Source organism: Chrysemys picta, chromosome 3, assembly GCF_011386835.1.
Source record: "Chrysemys picta bellii isolate R12L10 chromosome 3, ASM1138683v2, whole genome shotgun sequence".
NCBI classification, from domain to species: Eukaryota; Metazoa; Chordata; order Testudines; family Emydidae; genus Chrysemys; species Chrysemys picta.
Window position 1 is genome coordinate 33,943,909 of NC_088793.1, and position 19,033 is coordinate 33,962,941.

Sequence of the window (19,033 nt, forward strand, 5' to 3'; positions counted from 1 at the left end):
TAAAAGGTTATCATCATGATAATGCACTTGCTAAAGGCTACAAAAGTTTCTTGATATGCAGATTTGTACCTATATGATCAAATGTTGTACTAGAAATGACGGAATGTTCAGACGTCTATGTTGCTCTGGGATAACCACTATTATAATAATTACAAGATACCTCATTGTGAGCAGTTTGGACAAAAGATTAGAGATTTATAAAGTGGAGCAGGGTAGTTCCTTACTGATGTTTATGTGCACAAGGTTTCTTCCACTTCAAACAAAGGTAAAACTCAAACGTTAGAAACTCCTTTGTTAAAAAATGCTTCTAGAATACACATACTCTTTAAAAGTACCAGAAGAGAGCTCATTCCACTCCCCACATTCTTATGCAAAATATCACTCAGGCCTATGTAAAAATCTTACTCTACCTTTTAATCATACAATTATTAAAGATGAACAAGCATAACCACTGCAGCATTAATAACCAAACTCTCACAAAGGAAGAATAATACTTTGCCCAATAGCCCATGAATGTACCCAGCAGGGAAACTCCCTTCAATAATACAAATCCTCAGATTTGGACCAGTGAAGCATTCTGGTCCATAAGAATACATGGTAACATTTTCAAAAGTGCCTAAATGACTTAGAACGCAAGTTCCATTTTCAGAAGTGCCTAAGTCCAATTGAAACTCAGTGAGACTTAGGCTCCTATGCAACTAACACACTTTTGGAAATGTTACCCATAAGCAAGAACGGCACAGGATCCAAGCCTCTCACCAGCTCTCTTCAGCTTACTAATGAGGAAGCAGGTCCAGTTCATAGAAGGATTAAAGGGAAATGGGTGAGTTTGACAGGAGGGAGGGAGTGTTAATCAACCTGTGCACACTATCAATATGTGCCCTAATTAGTCACTTCGAGTCTTGTGGCAAGTCATCTGTTTGCTATGTGTATTTCAGACTTATTTTTCCTGTTGTAACAGTAGTCATTTGCAATTATTGTTGTCGAATGATAACTGTAATAGACAGAGTCATGGGTTCATATGTTTAGCACAGAACTGAATTGTAACATTCCGGAGATCAACAAGAGTATAAATGAGCCTTTAAAAATAAGATTAGATAAACACACAGCTGTGTAGACTGTTGGTATAAATAAAATAAACCATTTAGCAACTGCATTCAGGCCAAGTAGGTATTTATACCCACAGTATAGTGAACACATATGCTATTTGGTTTCAGAGTGGTAGCTGTGTTAGTCTGTATCAGCAAAAACAACAAAGAATCCTTGTGGCACCTTAGAGACTAACGAATTTATTTGGGCATAAACTTTCGTGGGCTAGAATCCACTTCTTCAGATGCATGGAGTGGAAAATACAGTAGCAGGTATAAATACACAGCACTTGAAAAGATGGGAGTTGTTTTACCAAGTGGGAGGTCAGTCTAACGAGACAATTCAATTAACAGTAGGATACCAACGGAGGAAAAATCACTTTTGTAGTGGTAATGAGAGTGGCCCATTCCAAACTGTTGACAAGAAGGTGTGAGTAATAATAGGGGGAAATTAATATGGGGGAAATTAGCTAAATGAATCAACAGTGTAACACTGTTGCAAAAAAAGTGAATATATCATTCTGGGTTGTATTAGCAGGAGTGTTGTAAGCAAGACACGAGAAGTAATTCTTCCGTTCTACTCCATGCTGATTAGGCCTCAACTGGAGTATTGTGTCCAGTTCTGGGCACCACATTTCAGGAAAGATGTGGACAAATTGGAGAAAGTTCAGAGAAGAGCAACAAAAATGATCAAAGTTCTAGAAAACGTAACCTATGAGGGAAGATTGAAAAAAATGGGTTTGTTTAGTCTAGAAAAGAGAAGACTGAGAGGGGACATGATAACAGTTTTCAAGTACATAAAAGGTTGTTACAAGGAGGAGGGAGAAAAATTGTTCTTAGCCTCTGAGGATAGGACAAGAAGCGGTGGGCTTAAATTGCAGCAAGGGAGGTTTAGGTTGGACATTAAGAAAAATTTCCTAATTGTCAGGGTGGTTAAGCACTGGAATTGTCTAGGAAGGTTGTGGAATTTCCAACATTGGAGATTTTTAAGAGTGAATGCAATGTAACTCACAAATGATAACCACAGACTAATAGTCCTTAATCTTCTTTCAGAAGTCCCTGTAGTATAAGCCTAGTGAAGTTCCAGTTTTATTACTTTAGCCTTACTGCTGATAGCAAATTATTTCTTTAAAGAGATGAAGCTGAGAAGCTGACCAAAACAAAGTACAGATGTCAGAGAACTGAAAAAGGTGCTGGGCACTAAGGACTAGTGGCACCTGAGCACAGTAGGAAAACAGAACAAAACAAAAACAAGGTACAGAGCATAACCAAAATGCATGGATACAACAGACAAGAAGATCTAAAGTGTTTAACAACATAATGGAGCTGGCTGGAAGAAAGGTTTATAGCAGGAAAAGGATATTCTACACAGCAATATGGCTATTATACCTAATGCTACATAATAAGGACTAAACCTTATCAGGATCCAATGAAGAGTTGCAGCAAATGGCCTATGAACCCCAATCTCTTGCAAAGGACTTCATCACTGAAGATAGTCAAGGAGAAACTGAAGGGAAGGAAGTAGCATTTATACTTTGCAGGAGCTGGCACACAACAGTCAGTAGGGGGAGTTCATGATTTATGCTATTAAAGTTGCTGTCAAAGGTCAAAAAAAATCACAAGCACTAGAGAAGTTTCATCTCTCCTGCACTAAGGAGATAAGACCCAAGAATAAGAATTCTGCACAGACAGTATTCCCAACAGAAGTGATATTCCAGTGAAGGAGACATTTATTTCAGAACAGGGCAAGGACCATTCAGCTAACCCAACAATTTGATTGCTGAGACATTCCTTAAAGGTGACCAGCAAAAGAAAACAATGGGCTTATACCTTTTCCCCTTTCTTTATGAAGTATAAGTGGGTGTGAAAAGTTTTGGTTTAGGGTTGTTTTTTAATTTATTTTTAATTTTGGAAATATAGGTCCTATTTAAGCTGGAAGACTATATAATGACTGGAAAACTAATGAAATGGTGATATTGGAAGAGCTAAACTAATGAAAGTTTAGCTACCAAGAGGGGACAGGATTTCTAGTCAGAAACTTCTAAGGTAAAACATGGGGGGGGAGGGGGGGAGGAAGGGAGGGAAGACTTTAAAAAGATACCTAACTTAACAAAAGCCTTTCAGGCCTTCTTTATACATCATAAAGAAGCAAAAGAGGGCATAAACCCATTTTTTTAAAAATCCTTTGCAGATCACCTTTAATGCTTCTCAATTTTTTTTTAAATAAAATGAGGGTGGGCCACAGTCTTCAATGCTGTGGGCTGGATGCTAATTTTGGGGCAACTGCAGTTTCTAGAATCAGATCATCCGAAGAAGTGGGCTGTAATCCACGAAAGCTTATGCTCTAATACATTTGTTAGTCTCTAAGATGCCACAAGTACTCCTGTTCTTTTTATCATCTATTTAGGTTTCAGATTTAGCCATTAAGACATTAATGGTGTTAAGTAGTAAAATTAAATACACATCAGCGAATAGCTCACTCTTAGTGAAAACGCTGAGGAAAACATTTTTCTTGCACTAATATCTCAATGTCAACATCAATATTCATTGCTGCAAGTCAGAGACAGCAGCAGAGAATGTCGCTCTCCGGCTTATTGCAAAGTTTTGACTTGACGTTTCATTGCTGAGAATGGGCTTTTGCAAATGTATGTGCTTCCAAACATTGAACACAACTTCAACACAAAGTCTAATTTTAACAGTTTTCCCACAAAGTGCCTCGTGGTTATGATGCAGTGGAGAATAAGACATTCAACTCCATTTTGTCTCAGCAAACCTACTAATCCATCTTTACTGCTGGTCATTGCTTTGGCACTATCTGTGACTATGCACGAGCACACTTGGAAACTGCCATATTTTCTCACAGCAGAAGCAAGTACCTTGTAAATCTCCACCCCCTTTGTACTACACTTGAGTCAAATTAATTCCAGTATCTTCTCAAGCACAGAGAAATCCTCATCAATAGTTCAGATGAAAATTAATAGTGGGCTGAGGTCACTGGTATCAATGACCAGTGGTATCTCATCTAGAGCTATGTAAGTACATTTTTCAGCAGCGGTCTTGAGTTTTGAGGACATATCATTCATGTCACTTACCCTCCTTGCTACAGTTTGGTGAGACAATGACACTCAAAATCCTTTTCCATTTTTCCATCCTCAAATGCATGAGCCATCTGGATTGCACACCCTTTTTTTTTTTTTTTAAACCACATCACCATCCCTAAAAAGCTTTTTACATCTCACTAGCTCGAGACAGACCTCACAAGATGTAGTCAGACTTGCAGGTCGTGCAGTTGAAGATTTCATGAGTATGTGTCTCTGCTTTGAAGTTGTTGTTTTTCCAAGTCCTTAACATGAGTGATACATGACTCTTCAGTGTACCTCCCATATTTGGTCTTGTGTAGCATGCTGTGATGTTGGGTGATATACTCCTTCCACACAACTATCACTACCAACTACACAAGGAACTGTGGTTGTCCATTACTTTCAATGAACAAGTCATCTTGTTTGAATCCACTTAGTGTCAAATGCTCTATTCTCCACATCGACTTTTCTTTTCCTAATGCAGCAATTGCATTTACTTGTTCCCTTGCACTTGGATTACTGTTGCACTACTTTTTAATGTGTTATGTTTAAAATTCATGGACCACACACCACAACAGGCAGATATGCTTTGGTTGTTGACCAAAGAGAAACGGTCCTTTGTCTTTGCTACATCCCAGAAAAATCACATCAAGGCAGGGTGCCACCAGAGATCTTTCAAATAGTTCGCACACCTCTCCCACTCCTGACTCAAGATGTGTGTGCTGGTGTTCTATGGCTGTGGGCACCTGAATCTAGCCATAGATCAGAGAGGAGCAAAAACTCCTCATAGCCTGTGAGCCTTGTACCAGCCCTTGGCAGAGAAGGCCCTGTCTGTCCTTTCAAGGTTACTTACACACAAACACACACACACACCCTCCTATTCTCTCTCCCATTTCACCTCACACATGACCTCTCAGACTGGACAAACTTGTGCTCAATGAGAGAGCTGGGAATTACTCAGGACAGATAAGGATTAGTCTGGTTATATAGTTCATTCAGCTGTTTCATTTGTGTCCATTGGGAAGGAAGAAACTCAAGAATATGGCAGCTGCATTAGAGAGAGAAATCAAGCAGTCCACCACTGAGTGCTGTCAGATACACAGGACACGGGGCTTTAAGTATGGGGACTGGAGGGAGAGCAGAGTGCAGGGCTGGTTAGGGTTGTTCCTGATAATAAAGACTACTCCACCCCACACTGATTGCAAGAGATGGCACTGATCTTCAATCGGCACATTCCCTCTCTTTCAGTGACACTCTTGCACGTGCCCGAGACTCACTCTACAAAATGGCATCCTCCATGCATCATGACCTCACACTTATGTAGCATACAAGGTCGTGATGCATGGAGGACACCATTTTGTAGAGCAGGTTTCAGGCACATGCAGCATTTCACTACAATGCTCTAGATCTGCCACACATTCTAGGCAGCTGCTGCTGGACACATTTGGGGGCTAGACTGAATAATCCCACAAGGCTGAATCCAGCTCACGGGTTGCCATCTGGACCACCCATATAAGTGACTACAGCACTTTTGAAAATGTTACTCTAAGTGGCTTGGGAGCCTAAGTCTCATTGTCTAATATGACAGATACTTTAGGAGCTTCAGTTCCAACAACTCCTAAGGGTGAGATATGAAAAGGCATTTAGGCAGCTAAAGATGCAGATCAGAACCTAGAGGAATTTTCAAAAGCACATGGGTGCTTAACTCCCATTGAAATCAGTGGATGCTATGCACCTACATGCTTCTGAAATCAGTGGGTGTTTGGACCCTAGTCACTTTTGAAAAATCTCATCAGGCAACAATCTGCATTTTTAGGCATCTAAATACCCTTAACATTTTGGCCCTAAGTTCCATTTTGAAATGAGACAGTCACTCAGATACTTCTGAAAATTTTTACCCTAAAACCATCAATACCACCAGCTCAGAATATGGAAAGGAAAATATGCATTTTATGGAGAGGATTCAGAGCCAAGGCCCCAATCCTGCAAAAACCAATGGACAGGCTTAACTTAATGCACAGGATTAATTGCACTGAAGTGAAGCCCATGCATAACTCTTTGCAAAACCAGAGCCACTGACCTCAGACATTTTATACGTATGTGAAGATTCTATAATGAATCACTATCTTTTGATGGCACCTTTCCTATCTTTGATGTTAGCTTCTGCTATGCGTCCCATAAATACAAAAACTCTTGATTTATTGAAACAAACTGTATTGTGTTCTGCTCTAGCTGACTATCAATAAAATGCCAGCTTTGGAAAGAGGAAGAGTCACCACATGCCTCAATTTCCCTCCTTTACATCACAAAGGCACCATCTGATCATGACAAACTAAATTGTTTTGTAATTAAAACCAACAGGAAAAGGCAGACAAACTATAATTCAAGAAATTATCTAGAAACAAAACCACAGATTTTCATTATGACATTTCATTTGCATTATTCTGCACCTTTACCTATAGAAACAAAGTAACATTTTATCTAAAGCATACAAATATTTTTAAAAGACACGTTTGTAAAGTTAAATGTACAGTGTCAGGCACAAACCTGCAACTTTTCATCCACATCATCATCACTTTCATCCAGATCTTCATGGAGTAACCGCCATTCATATTCTACATGAACATGAGAATTAAATCTTCCAGATAATGCTTGAGTAAGCTAAGGAAACACAGTAGTCTGTTAGTGACAATGCCATATGCAGTAGTTATGAACAGTTAAAATATAACTTCCTTGAACAGATGAAAAAATCAGTATATTTTTTGTCTTTTAAAGTACAAAGATTATGTCTTTTAAAACAAAGTTTAGTGCTTCTGAAAGTTATTGGACAGGCAAGCTTGAAGACTGAAATCTGGTTATCCACAGAGCAAATAAACCAGATGCAGCTTGGCCTTGCACTACCCAACAATGCTCCTTAATCATGTTATGGAGTGAGAGGGTAACTCAGGCCTTATTTGCTTCAATTATTGGCTTCTCTGTTGAGACTGCCAAACAAAGAAGTTAACTATTATGGCAGTTTTTGATATGTGGACACCCATCAAAGAGGTACTGGACTGATTTCATCAATTCATTTCTTATAGGACACTGAACAGATGCTGATAGTATTTGTGTGCTGCAAATTCTCACTGAATACCCACTATGAACTACTAAATGTTCAGAAATAATTCTATTTATAAAAACAAAATCATATTGGAAGATGCAAAACTTACCAACTCTTCACAGTGTGTATGTTTTAAACGTTTAGCTATATCAAGCGGCGTCTCTCCAGCTTCATTGGCTACAATTCAGTGAGAAGAGAAAGTCACACTGCTATGTGTAATAGGTGACGTGAGCACATTATTAAACATGAGGTAAACCTAAACTTATGTAATCACAGAATCATAGAAATGTAGGGCTGGAAGGGACCTCGACGCAGGACCAAGTATACCTAGAATATCTCTGGCAGATGTTTGTCTAACCTAGTCTTAAAAACCTCCAATGATGGGGACTCCACAACCTCCCTGGAAGCCTATTCCAGTACTGTATTTAACAATCTTTATAATAAGAAAGATTTTCCTAGTATCTAACCTAAATCTTCCTTGATGCACATTAAGACCATTACGGCTTGTCCTACCTTCAATGAAATGGACAGCAATTGATCTCTGTCATCTTTATAATTGCACTTAACATATTTGAAGAGTATCAGGTCTCCCCCTCAGTATTCTTTCCTCAAAGCTAACCATTTCCCAGTGTTTTTGACCTTGCCTCATAGGTCAGATTTTCTAAACCTTTTATTGCTCTCCTCTGAACTCGCTCCAGTTTGTCCACATCTTTCTTAAAGTGTGGCACCCAGAACTGGACACAGTACTCCATCTGAGGCCTCACCAGTGCCAAGCAGAGTAGGAAAATAAGTTCCTATATCTTACGTATGATGCTCCTGTTAATTGATCCCAGAATGATATTAGATTTTTTCACAAGAAATTAACCGAACTAAGTTGAATAAATGAGCCAAACTAAGTTATTCTAAAACTGATCTTCTTCCCTCATGTTAAGTTCCCCACAGCAGCATCTAGCTGGCTGCTCCTCATTGTGATAACTTAATATAAGAAGCACACTAAGTTATTACTGCTCCCAGAAAACCCCACTATGTAGCCTGCTTACAGGCCAGTTAAACAGAGGGATTTTTAGCTATATGGTGTGGTTTCAAAAATTGTTTAAAAACACTAGTTTATGCCTTTTGTTTCAGGGAGGATACATTTTTTTTAAATTAAAAATTGGATTTTTAAATTCAAATTGGATTTTTTAATTCTGGTATTTAAATTATAATAAATTTAATGTAAACTTGTTTAAAATGAAATCTGCATTTAATACAAAATATGTTAAGGCCAAATATATTATAATTTAGTTATAAATGTGAAACATGGTTTGATACAAGAAGCGTATGTATACAAAACACTTAAGTTTGTTTTAATACAAATACATTTTATATGCTTTTTTGTGTGTTTAATTAAATTCCAGTTACCATCCTAATGCAGTTTGACACAAATCATGAGCAAAAGGTTAATCATCTAGTAAATAAGCGTTTTTCTAACATACTAAAAAAGTACAGTTAATAAGAATCTGAAATATTAAGCTATTATGACACAGAGGCCCAGTGATGGTTCACTACTCTGTGTCAGCAGCTCTTGTCAGGCCTGACATACTCACTACACTTAACACACTGTTATAATCTGTATCTAAAAGGCAGCATGTACTACACCATTGGAAAACTAATAACTCACATTCTTGCATGATGTATATATGGGGTGTGTTCAAAGAGTTATGGATATGTGCTAGAATTATGTTCTTAAAATGTGTTTGACAATCAGTGCATAAGCCCAGTCTGCCCTAGAGAATGGAATGTGTATTTGCTTGACTGGCCAGCCTGGTCATCAGGCAGAGAAAAGGTGCATTTACATAAAAGGTAAACAAAACTATCAAGCTAAACCAGCGAGGGTTATCCTGAGACTGAACTCAACAGACAGAGAATTAACATGGCTCCTGCACCTCAGAAAGACACAGGAGACCAAATCCCCAGGAGGCCTTCCTGACTTGTAGGACAAAGAAAATTCCTTTAGGAATATAAGGGACAGAGAGAGACTCCACCTTTATCCTACATCTAAGACGACAAAGGAACCAAGCATTTTGTGCTCTGTGTTGATGTCTGGCCACTGGGTCTGGTAGACATGCCAGACAAAGAATGGTGAGAAAACTACATTGGGCAAAGTCTATATCATGTTAAGTTAGGTTTTAGCCATTAGAAAATGTATTTTTACTTTTGTTTGTTTGTAATCTGTTCAATCCTTTCTACTCGGTATCACTTAACCTATTGTCCTTCTATTAATACACTTGTTTTATTTTTACTATAATCCAATTCAGTGATGTGTTTGAATTGAAAGGATTGTTGAAATTAAAGTAATATGCTGTACTTTTGTCTCTTTAAAGGAGCAACAAACCTTATTACTTCCTTCAGTGTTCCAGGAGAGGGCTGGACACTTCATGGCAGACGGTTTTGGGGAAATTTGGGACTGGTGATGCGTTGTGGTCACCCTGCAAGTATTACCAAGGCTGGTGGAGACCAGGGTGGAGCTGCTGTGTTTTAGAAAGGCTGCTGGGATTAGACCACTGAACCAAGGCTACTAAGGATACAGACACTCAGGGAACTACATGCTTGTCAGCTGGATGCTGGTGTCTGGGCTGTGAGCCACAGCAGAGCATTTCAGGCACCCAGGGTTACAGGGTAGGTGGCAACACAACCTCTCACTGGTCTGGGTTGAACCTCAAAGTGTTATAGCTATACAATTGCTTAAATAAATATATATAGTTATAGTGTACCATCCTAAGTAGCAAAAAGTGTAGCAAAATTAGAGTAAAGGCTCTATTTAGTTGCAAAACATGTTTTAACGGCTATATCAACCAGTGAGAATGCATCTTTCTTTAGATAATGGAAACAGAAATGGAAAAGTTGATTAAAATCAATGATCTAACTCAAGGCTTTCCACTTGATGATTTAAATGACTAATTTTAATCAATCCACCCTGCTTTGTTTAAACTTGAATTTAAAAAAAAAAAATCAGTATTTTAATCATTTCTAAACAAATTGAGATATTATACAGTGGAACATGTTACACAATAGAAGGGGCAAATGAAGACGCATTGCTAATCTTCATTTATCATTGCTACACTTTTCTCAGAGACCATTTGCAAGAGCAGCAAATATTGAAACGGAGTACACATTATCCTTTTACCTATTTCAATAGAAGCCTTCCCTCTCAGCAGCAGTTTGAGGCACTCAACATTGTCAGTCAAACAGCAGTAATGCAAAGCTGTGCTACCCTTATATGTTTGCTTGTCAAGGTTGCCACTGTTGGGGGAAAAAGTTGGTTCAAATTAATTTCCTAGCCACATGCTAATAAAGTTCTCTTCCCACAAACACTTGGACAACTAGATTTTCAAAAGACAGAATTAAAGTTTCTGAATCAAATTCGCCCCCACTGTAACTCTACATGAAGTACTATTTCATATAGCTCAAACAGTTGCATTTTAATAATTAATTATACACTTACCTATTCTGCACTAAAAAGTCAACTATATGAAGTGAAGTTCGATCAACTGATCTAACTGCAAGGTGAAGTGCTGTTTCGTCTTGTTCCTAAATTAAAAAAAAAAAAAAAAACAAGTGTTTCTTTTGACTATCAGCTAATAAGAATCTTTAGGGAAAACGTCTCACATTTTACATTGCACAAATTTTACACTGTAACAGTGCAACTACTGAATATTGATTTCTGCCTGCCTCATTAAAATAAATAAATAAATAAATCACATTTTCCCTACAAATCTGAATGTAATACTCTTCTTTAGAGAAGAAAATATTGGGCTCGATTCTCCTTCCACACCAGTTTTACACTGATGTAACTTCATAAGCATCAACAGAATTACTCTTGGTTTATGCTGGGATCAGTGAGTTGGAAATCTGGACTACTGTCTCCAATTCCTGGTCTTGCTTAAGAGTGCTCTTTTCTCCAGCAAACTTTACAAGCACTTCATAGTACAGAGAATCTTCTTTCTTACATGTCTGGCTGATGCGTCTTGCTCACATGCTCAGTGTTCAACTGCCTGCCAAATTTGGGGCCAGGAAGGAATTTTCCCAAAAATCACATTGGCAAGGACCTTGGTAGTTTTTTTTCCTTCCTAGGCAGCCTGGATCATTTGCTAGGATCATCTGGGCACAACCCACCAAATCAATTCTCTGCCATTGCAAGAACCTTGGGCATTAGTGGCATCTTGGTCTCTCCTGTTCTCTGGCCGTGGCACATAACAGTTTAGTCTCCTGAAGACTGAAATGCTTTAGTCCAACCATACTTAATGTCTAATGGTACATTCTGACATTCAAATTAAATCTATTAAAAGAATCTAAAATCAAATGAAAATGGCAAAAGGCAGCATTTACCACTTCTGGCCTTCATACCATTGTGTATGCATTTCTTTTAACTCTATAACCAGGCTTAGTTACACTACACCAAGCTGCCAACTCCATAAAACCTATGTAACCACTTTGGGGTTTAGAGAGCATGGCCCTTTAAATATTTTTCCTAAGGGGGAGGTGGAGAGTAAGAAAAAAGGAGGGAAACTCCAGGAGGCAGTGCTGGAGCTCCAGGGAGAGGGAGAGGCAGCCTGCAGGCCCTGGAAAAGTGAAGCAGCAGAGAACCTGCCTGAAGCCTGGGAAGGACAGAGCCGATTGGGGACAGCCCAGGACAGGAGCCAGGAGGAGCACTATTCCAGGGAGGAATTGCCCGAGAAGGACAGGCCAGAGCTGGACCCAGTATCACTGCTTGCCAGAGCTGCATGGGGCCGTGAGTAGTGGGGTTTCTGACTCTGCATTGGGAACAAGGAAGGAGGCTATAGCTAGTTAAGTGGGGAGGTGGTCGCTATGGGTGGCTTTGCAGAGAGTGGCAGAAGAGGGCACCGGAGGGGTTTGTTTGGGGAAGTTCACTGGCGCCGAAGATGACCAGGAGCACTCAAGACTCACCACTGGATTGGAACTTTGCTCAGGACTCCTGAACTCTGTGTGCAGACACATTGTTCAGTGTCTGCCCTTTCACAGACTATGCTACCACTGGGCCTGTGAGGCCTTGGCTTGGATACAGCCCTGTCTTACTGCTCCCCCTATATTTCCCCTTGTTGTTTTTCTCCTCTCATCCCTCTGTAAATAAATATTTCCATTGTTATATCCACTGTACTTTTCCTGTGCGTGTGTGTGTTCACTCTGGGGGGTTTGGAACAGGTGCCCCTGGGGTGGAAGGGATTTCTCCTGCTGCATTCTTGCGCATGCTTTCTCTTGACCAAAGCTGCCTGCAGAGCAGACTCCATCTTGGCCACGAGACCACTAAAGTTACACCTAAAAGAGTTAATGTATATACAGAAATGCAGACCTGCCTTGGGAAAATCCAACTGTAGTTTTAAAAGCTATGGCCCCAGTTCATCCACCCCCTCTTCAGCAAGGCACTTAAAAGTTTCATTGAAGATACTGGGACTTATGCTTTGCTGAATTGAGTCCTAAAGGGTGAATTAATTCTAGATATGGGCTTTTACAAAGGGGGATGCTTGCAGCGTTCAATATCCAGCTGACTGTTCAGATTTAAAAGTAAACTAAATTAAAACAAAACTAAAAACACAAACAAACTAAAGTTCCTCACAGCTGCATAAAACACTTGGAGAATTCTTTCTAGTAACAATAAAGGAATCTATTTTTGAGCCTGAAATCTAGTTATCCCTTTCTTCTTATCAAACTGGAAAGCTCTGATTTATATATAAACATATAAACAGAATTACAAATGTGTTTTGAGAAAGCTTGAAGTTATCAAGCCCCAAAAGTGAGGGTTTTTTTTTTTGATGTTCCAGTTCTTCAATGTGACTTTTCAGTCAATTAATGTTGCTTTCAGTAGCAACAGGCTACTTTCTGAACAGTCCAATCATGAGATCTCTTCCTAAGCAGATTACAAGAACAACAAATGTGGAAGACCAAACAAACCCAGAAAAATTGATTTTCAATTCTAATAATGAATGAAACTCTACTAGCACGTCACTCAGATGAATCCAAATGTTAAAATATTGAATATTCTTATACATGCTATGTTGAAAGATATTCTTGTGTAGAAACTCTCTCCCCGCCACCTCTCAAAAGACAAATAAAACTGGTTTAAACAAAACAGACTTGAGTTGTTTTTAAATAGTGCATTTTAAATCATGAAAATAAATTAGAGTGATTTTAATTTTGGGGTTAAATTAATTTACTCTATTCTTTTGCTATTACAAAACATCTTACAATAACAAGGACTTGTGTGAGTTACTCAAAAATTATTAGTTGTCACTTTCGTTAATAAAAACATGCTGCATTTCTTATTAAAATGCTGGATAGGAAAATTTGCCACTCTTACATGTCCATTGGCTAGTGGAATTTTTTCAGTCAGATCCACACCATCAGCATATACTTGAACCAATCCAAAAATGTCTCTTGCTTTGACGGCTTCACAGAGGCTATGCAGTTTAGCTGCATTGTCAACATGTTTCTTCCTTGCATATTTTCTCTCAATATACTTGGCAGTAATATAATCTTTCCTTGCATTCCTGAAATTGAATATAATTTACTTTTAAAACTTTTAACAGTATCTCTACAGACACATACATAAACAGGCAAAAATATTTTAAATAATCTCTAATCTGGGGAAGGGTTGTTTCACATTCATTGTGATACTTCCCTACTCTCACAATCATATGTATGACATGCAGTTTGTTTTATTCGTCAGTGTAAAATACAACTACAGTAGAACCTCAAAGATATGAACACCAGACTGACCAGTCAACCGGACACCATGTGAAACCAAAAGTAACCAGTCAAGTAGCAGCAAACCCTCTCCCCTCTCCCCCCACAGACACAAGCAAATATTGTACTGTGCCTGTATTGCATTTTAAAGATAGGCACATCTGGGCTGCCTGTCCCCACCCCACCCCACCCCCACGCACATGGCAGCCCCTTACAGCTAGCTAGGGGGTGAAGACACTGGGGCTGCCAGCCCAAGGCAGCCGGAGCCAGCAGAGCAGGAAACCGGGAGGGGGATGTGGTTTTACCCCTGGGAGGGGGACACACTATTTTCATTCACACACGCACACGCACACGCACCCCGCCTGGAGGGGTACAAGCTTGCAAACTCAGGACACTGAGCTGCTGCTGGAGCCTGAACTGAGCTTTGTTCAGAGTTATGAAAATTTCAGAGTTATCGACAAACTCTATTCCCGAGGTGTCTGTAACTCTGAGGTTCTACTGTATTAAAGTTATGATGAACTGAACATCCAATATCCTCAGTGATATAGAAAAACACTGAGACACTTGGCAACAATTTTGTCTCTTCTAAAACCCTGACGTGAAATTGCGCTCATAATTATACCAGATTTATGCTTGAGAGTCACCTCAAAGCTTCATATTTTGGTTTGCTGACACTAAACCTACGTAACATGCACTGAGCTAGCTTGTTGTTTATACTATTTGCTTGTGCAGGGGTACAAGAAACCTTCCTTACACCCCTGCACATACTACCCAGACCTTGGATCCAGATTCATAACAGTAAGCAGGTTCTGTATGCCCACTACTTCCCATAACCAGAACATATAGGCAGGGAATGGGTGGAGCCTTGGAGCTGTTGGTATGCATGCCGACCAATATTGTTGCACTAGTTACTTGTACTTCCCTATCTGTCATTTCTTGTCTTATACTTAGATTGTAAGCTCCTTGGGGCAGGGACCATCTTTTTGTTCTATGTTTGTACGGAGCTTAGCACAACAGAGTCGGGTCATACTTAGGGCTCCTAGGTGTTACAATAATACAAATAATCATAATAACTAATAGAACACATGAGTTAGAGCATGTTGTTGCTGCTATATGCCCAAATTATTACCCCCTCTCCCCACCAGAGAAAGGTAGGAGAAGGGAGTGAATTGTATCTGTGACACAGGGCCAGAAGTGTTACACAGCTAGCTGGCTAACTGACCCAGATTCAACCTTTAGAGACATATTAAAGGATATGTAAATGGTAATTAGAGCCATTTCATGTTAGAGAGACTAAAGCATTGAAGTGCAAACCTGTATTGTTAGAGAATTAGAGGTAATACTAATTGTATATGTTTTCATATATATACTGTTAGATGTTAACCATGTAAACAGATGGTTCCTTTCTATTAAGTCAGAGATCAAAAGGGAATATTAACACGTAGATGAAACTTGGGTGTAATAATGTCATTGTCTATATTTCTCTCTGAAGTTTGTAGTAACCTGTCTATAAATTGCTTAATGGATAATTACCTTATGCTGATGAATGCAACTAGTTACCTGTGTATACATAGGAAATAAATTCTACTTCAAAGACACTATTCTTCACCCAAGGAACTCTTGCTGTCAAGAGACTATCATAGCTTGCCAGAAAACTATAAAAAACTCTTGGGACCTGATCCTTTCATCTCAGATCTGCTTAAGCTTTATCACGGGAAGTTTGAGCCGAAAGACTGAGGTCTCCAGTTCCATTCTGAATCAAATTGATAGTCCATAGGTTCAGTCCAATGTCCACTAATTCTGAAAGAACTCTTTGCAATTCTAAAGCTCACCATCTCTACTATGAAAATGACCTAAGAACTGCATTCATGTCTGTATGTAAAATGATCTTTTAACCAATATTCACTCTCTCATTTTTTAATACCCAATTCTTATCAACTAAACTAAAATGTAAGATCTGAAATATTCATTAACCTGGAGGGTAATGTGTCTGATCCTTTGGGACTGATAGAACTATTTGTATAATGAACAAGATTTCAGTAACCCTCATCATATTTGACTTGGCTGTCTGGGAGGAAGCCCCAGGCTGGGTTGCTTTAAGGGAACTGTGTTTTTGGCTTCCGGGTAACCAGTAAGGTATTGTGGAAGCGGTTTTGTTGCTGGCTTGGTGAATTTAAGTATTAGAAATAACAAACAGTTTTGGTGATTGTCTGTCCCATTCTTTGCACTTCGGCCTAACTGAGCAATCTCAGCGTGACCCACCTGGGACCCTGGGCACATTGAGTGAATTTTATCTCTCAGAGGTATAATTCCTTACCTGTTGTGGTCTTGAGGTGGTGCAGATATATACTACCCTATACACAGAGAGCTTGTGGCAAAGCCACAATTTAGGCCGTAGATAGTATACTAATGGGTGTATCAAAAATTGATAGATTAGACAATTCAGAGTAGATATACAGGATGGAGTCACTGAAAATGAAGGTAATTATTCTTTCAACATTTGGAAACTGTCTACTCTTTCTTTTTCTTCTACTTTAAGTTAGTCTATGAATATATTGTATAATTTAATATCTAAATGAAGAGGTCAGTATTACAACATTACCAGCCCCTAAGAAGACATCTAAAGAACAGGGAATGTGATATTCAAATACTTAGTCAAATACAATTGAAAACTGCACCAAATTTAAACACTTCTATGCTTCTACTCTATTGTTCTACATTATTAAGTTTGAAGTTAATTTTTTTTTAATCTGCTGTTACCAATTATTTAATATATGATCTGTTACAGATTACTGAAAGAGCAATGGCAATCACAGCAAGTATGCTTTGTTCAAAGCGTGTTCTCCTGGTTTTAATTTTTTTGTTATCAGGCTGTCAAAGGAGTAGGAAGCTTGTATGCTTCAAAAATCTTCTCTTGTCCTTCTTAGACTTTCATTTTGTTTAACCCTTCCCCTTTCTTTCACAGTGCTTAGGCTCTCAGATTTATTTGAGAGTTACTCACAATGTTATTTTTAGTACAATTGTTGAATGCACATTCTTAACTGTTGGTGGATAACAATTTCAATTAGAATTCAGATGTAAAGTCAGATTCATATGAAGTGTTTTGTTAGAAGTTGCTTTTAATTCAACAAATCATTTTATTTGGGCCACCCGCCTAAAAAGATTATCTGGTATTTTTGCACACTGTTATTTTGTACATATCCCAGGAGATTTAGTTGGGCAGATGAGCTGTATTACACAGATTCATTTCCTATCCTTTAAACAGATGACAGGGCAAATGCTTTTCATAGATATGAATCACTAATATGAAAAAACAGTTTTGTTTTTGGATTTGTTTTCTGTTAAATTGTACCGTCCTTACAGCACCAAACTAAAAGAAATGGTGGGCAACAGAGAAGAGCCAGATGGCTAGCGCTCCCTGATGATATACTGCTGAGCCAGGGCAGCTTCTGACTCTCCGGGAGTTCACTTCACCTTGGGACAATTTTTTTTCTATCTCAGTTCATGCAGTAAGGAAAGAGAGGGGGTGAAGCTGGGGCTTTCAGACCCTGATTCTGCGAGGTACTGAGCCCTTCAGTTAAAGTCATTAGGTACTGAAGGTGCTCAGTGACTTTCAGCAGGCTGTTTTCATTTTAGTGTCTTTGTATTTAACAGCGTAGGAGATAACATGGGCTTCAATCCTTGGTCTCCTACTATATCCGTGCCTTGGGGACTTCAACATCCCCATCAGTCAGTGTGAGTTTGTCCCATAACTCGTAAGGTATAATGGAGGGACTTAGTAACATATAACCTTCACTATTGGAGAATCAGAGGTAGGGGGAAATGAGGTGAACATATACTTTACTGATCATTAAGGCACCAGAAAAAGGTTTACATTTGTGGTGAAAATCAAACCAATAGTCACCCAACATGGAGTTCAAAAACACGTTAAGCAGCACAAAAGACATTCCTGATGCCAATTTAAATACTTTCTGTTTTCAACAAGTAATGGATCTATACTTACATATCGCTGCTTGGAGTAGGTTTGACTGTCTCATCAATTGGCAGACAAAATTCCATAATCTCATTAAAACCAGCATTCCCAATATTCTTGGCAAGCTGTTAAAAATAAATACCTACGTTTCAAACAGATATGTTCAGTAACCATAGTAGCCATAAGCACTGTGTAGTCAGAGAACAAGATAAATGGAAATCAGGATTTGTGGGTTTTAGTCCTAGTTCTGTGACTGGCTGTGTGACCTTCAACAAGTTATTTGGGTCTCAGTTTACCCATCTCTAAAACTGAGACAATACCTTCCTTTCCCTCAAGAGCTGTCTTTACGATTAAGTACCTGATCCAAAGCCCACTGAAGTTAACTTCAATGGATTTTCTTGAAGTTTGAAAAACACTTTGAAATTCTCTGCTGAAAAATGCAACGTAAAGTAAGAGATAAACAGTGGAGAAGTACTTTAATTCCTCACATGAAAGGCACTATTTAAGTGCCATATAGTTGTATTCTTTTTTAAAAGGAACTTACTGTAAAGACAGCCCTGTTAAGCACCAAAAACAATCACTCTTTTATTAATACAAATTCTAATACCAGACAAACAGTTTCTTCAGTAATACAATGTTTTCGAGTGAACTTTAATTTGAGAAAGGAACATTTCTTGCTTGTATTTTTCCAGAGGTAACTTCAAAGCCTGAAAGAATATAATTCAAATGACAAAAAATATACAAGGAGTGGAACTCGCTCACTATTTTCCTCAGATTTTATAAATTAATAAAGACATTTACCAAAAGTTCAGATGTTCCCAGCACATCTAATGTGAGTGACTGCATCCTGGAGTAGTGAACACCAAGTTCTCTATGGATTCCTGAACATTCAATACAAGTCAGAATTCCCAGATTTGTTGAAAGCCAAGTAGGATCTGAAGCAAAGAAAAAAAAAAAAAGCACAGAACTAAAGTTTGGTTAGGTAATGATTGCACTGTAAAGATTAATATTATGGAAATGAAGTCAAAATGTGAGCTTTAGATGTTAAATT

At 38.7% G+C, this 19,033-nt stretch overlaps 1 protein-coding gene across 6 annotated transcripts in view; it reads right to left on the bottom strand.

Annotated features, from left to right (window-relative positions):
- The window catches only part of ASAP2 (ArfGAP with SH3 domain, ankyrin repeat and PH domain 2), a 163,725-nt gene that overhangs the window by 29,443 nt on the left and 115,249 nt on the right, over nt 1-19,033 (bottom strand). For all 6 annotated transcript variants that reach the window (XM_008179899.4, XM_008179896.4, XM_065590132.1 and 3 more), the window contains 7 exons: nt 18,784-18,917; nt 18,013-18,107; nt 13,624-13,813; nt 10,753-10,838; nt 10,435-10,550; nt 7,378-7,445; nt 6,716-6,829 (listed from right to left, as the gene is read on the bottom strand). In XM_008179899.4, the coding sequence (XP_008178121.1) occupies nt 6,716-6,829; nt 7,378-7,445; nt 10,435-10,550; nt 10,753-10,838; nt 13,624-13,813; nt 18,013-18,107; nt 18,784-18,917 (803 nt within the window). The remainder of the gene's footprint in view (nt 1-6,715; nt 6,830-7,377; nt 7,446-10,434; nt 10,551-10,752; nt 10,839-13,623; nt 13,814-18,012; nt 18,108-18,783; nt 18,918-19,033) is intronic.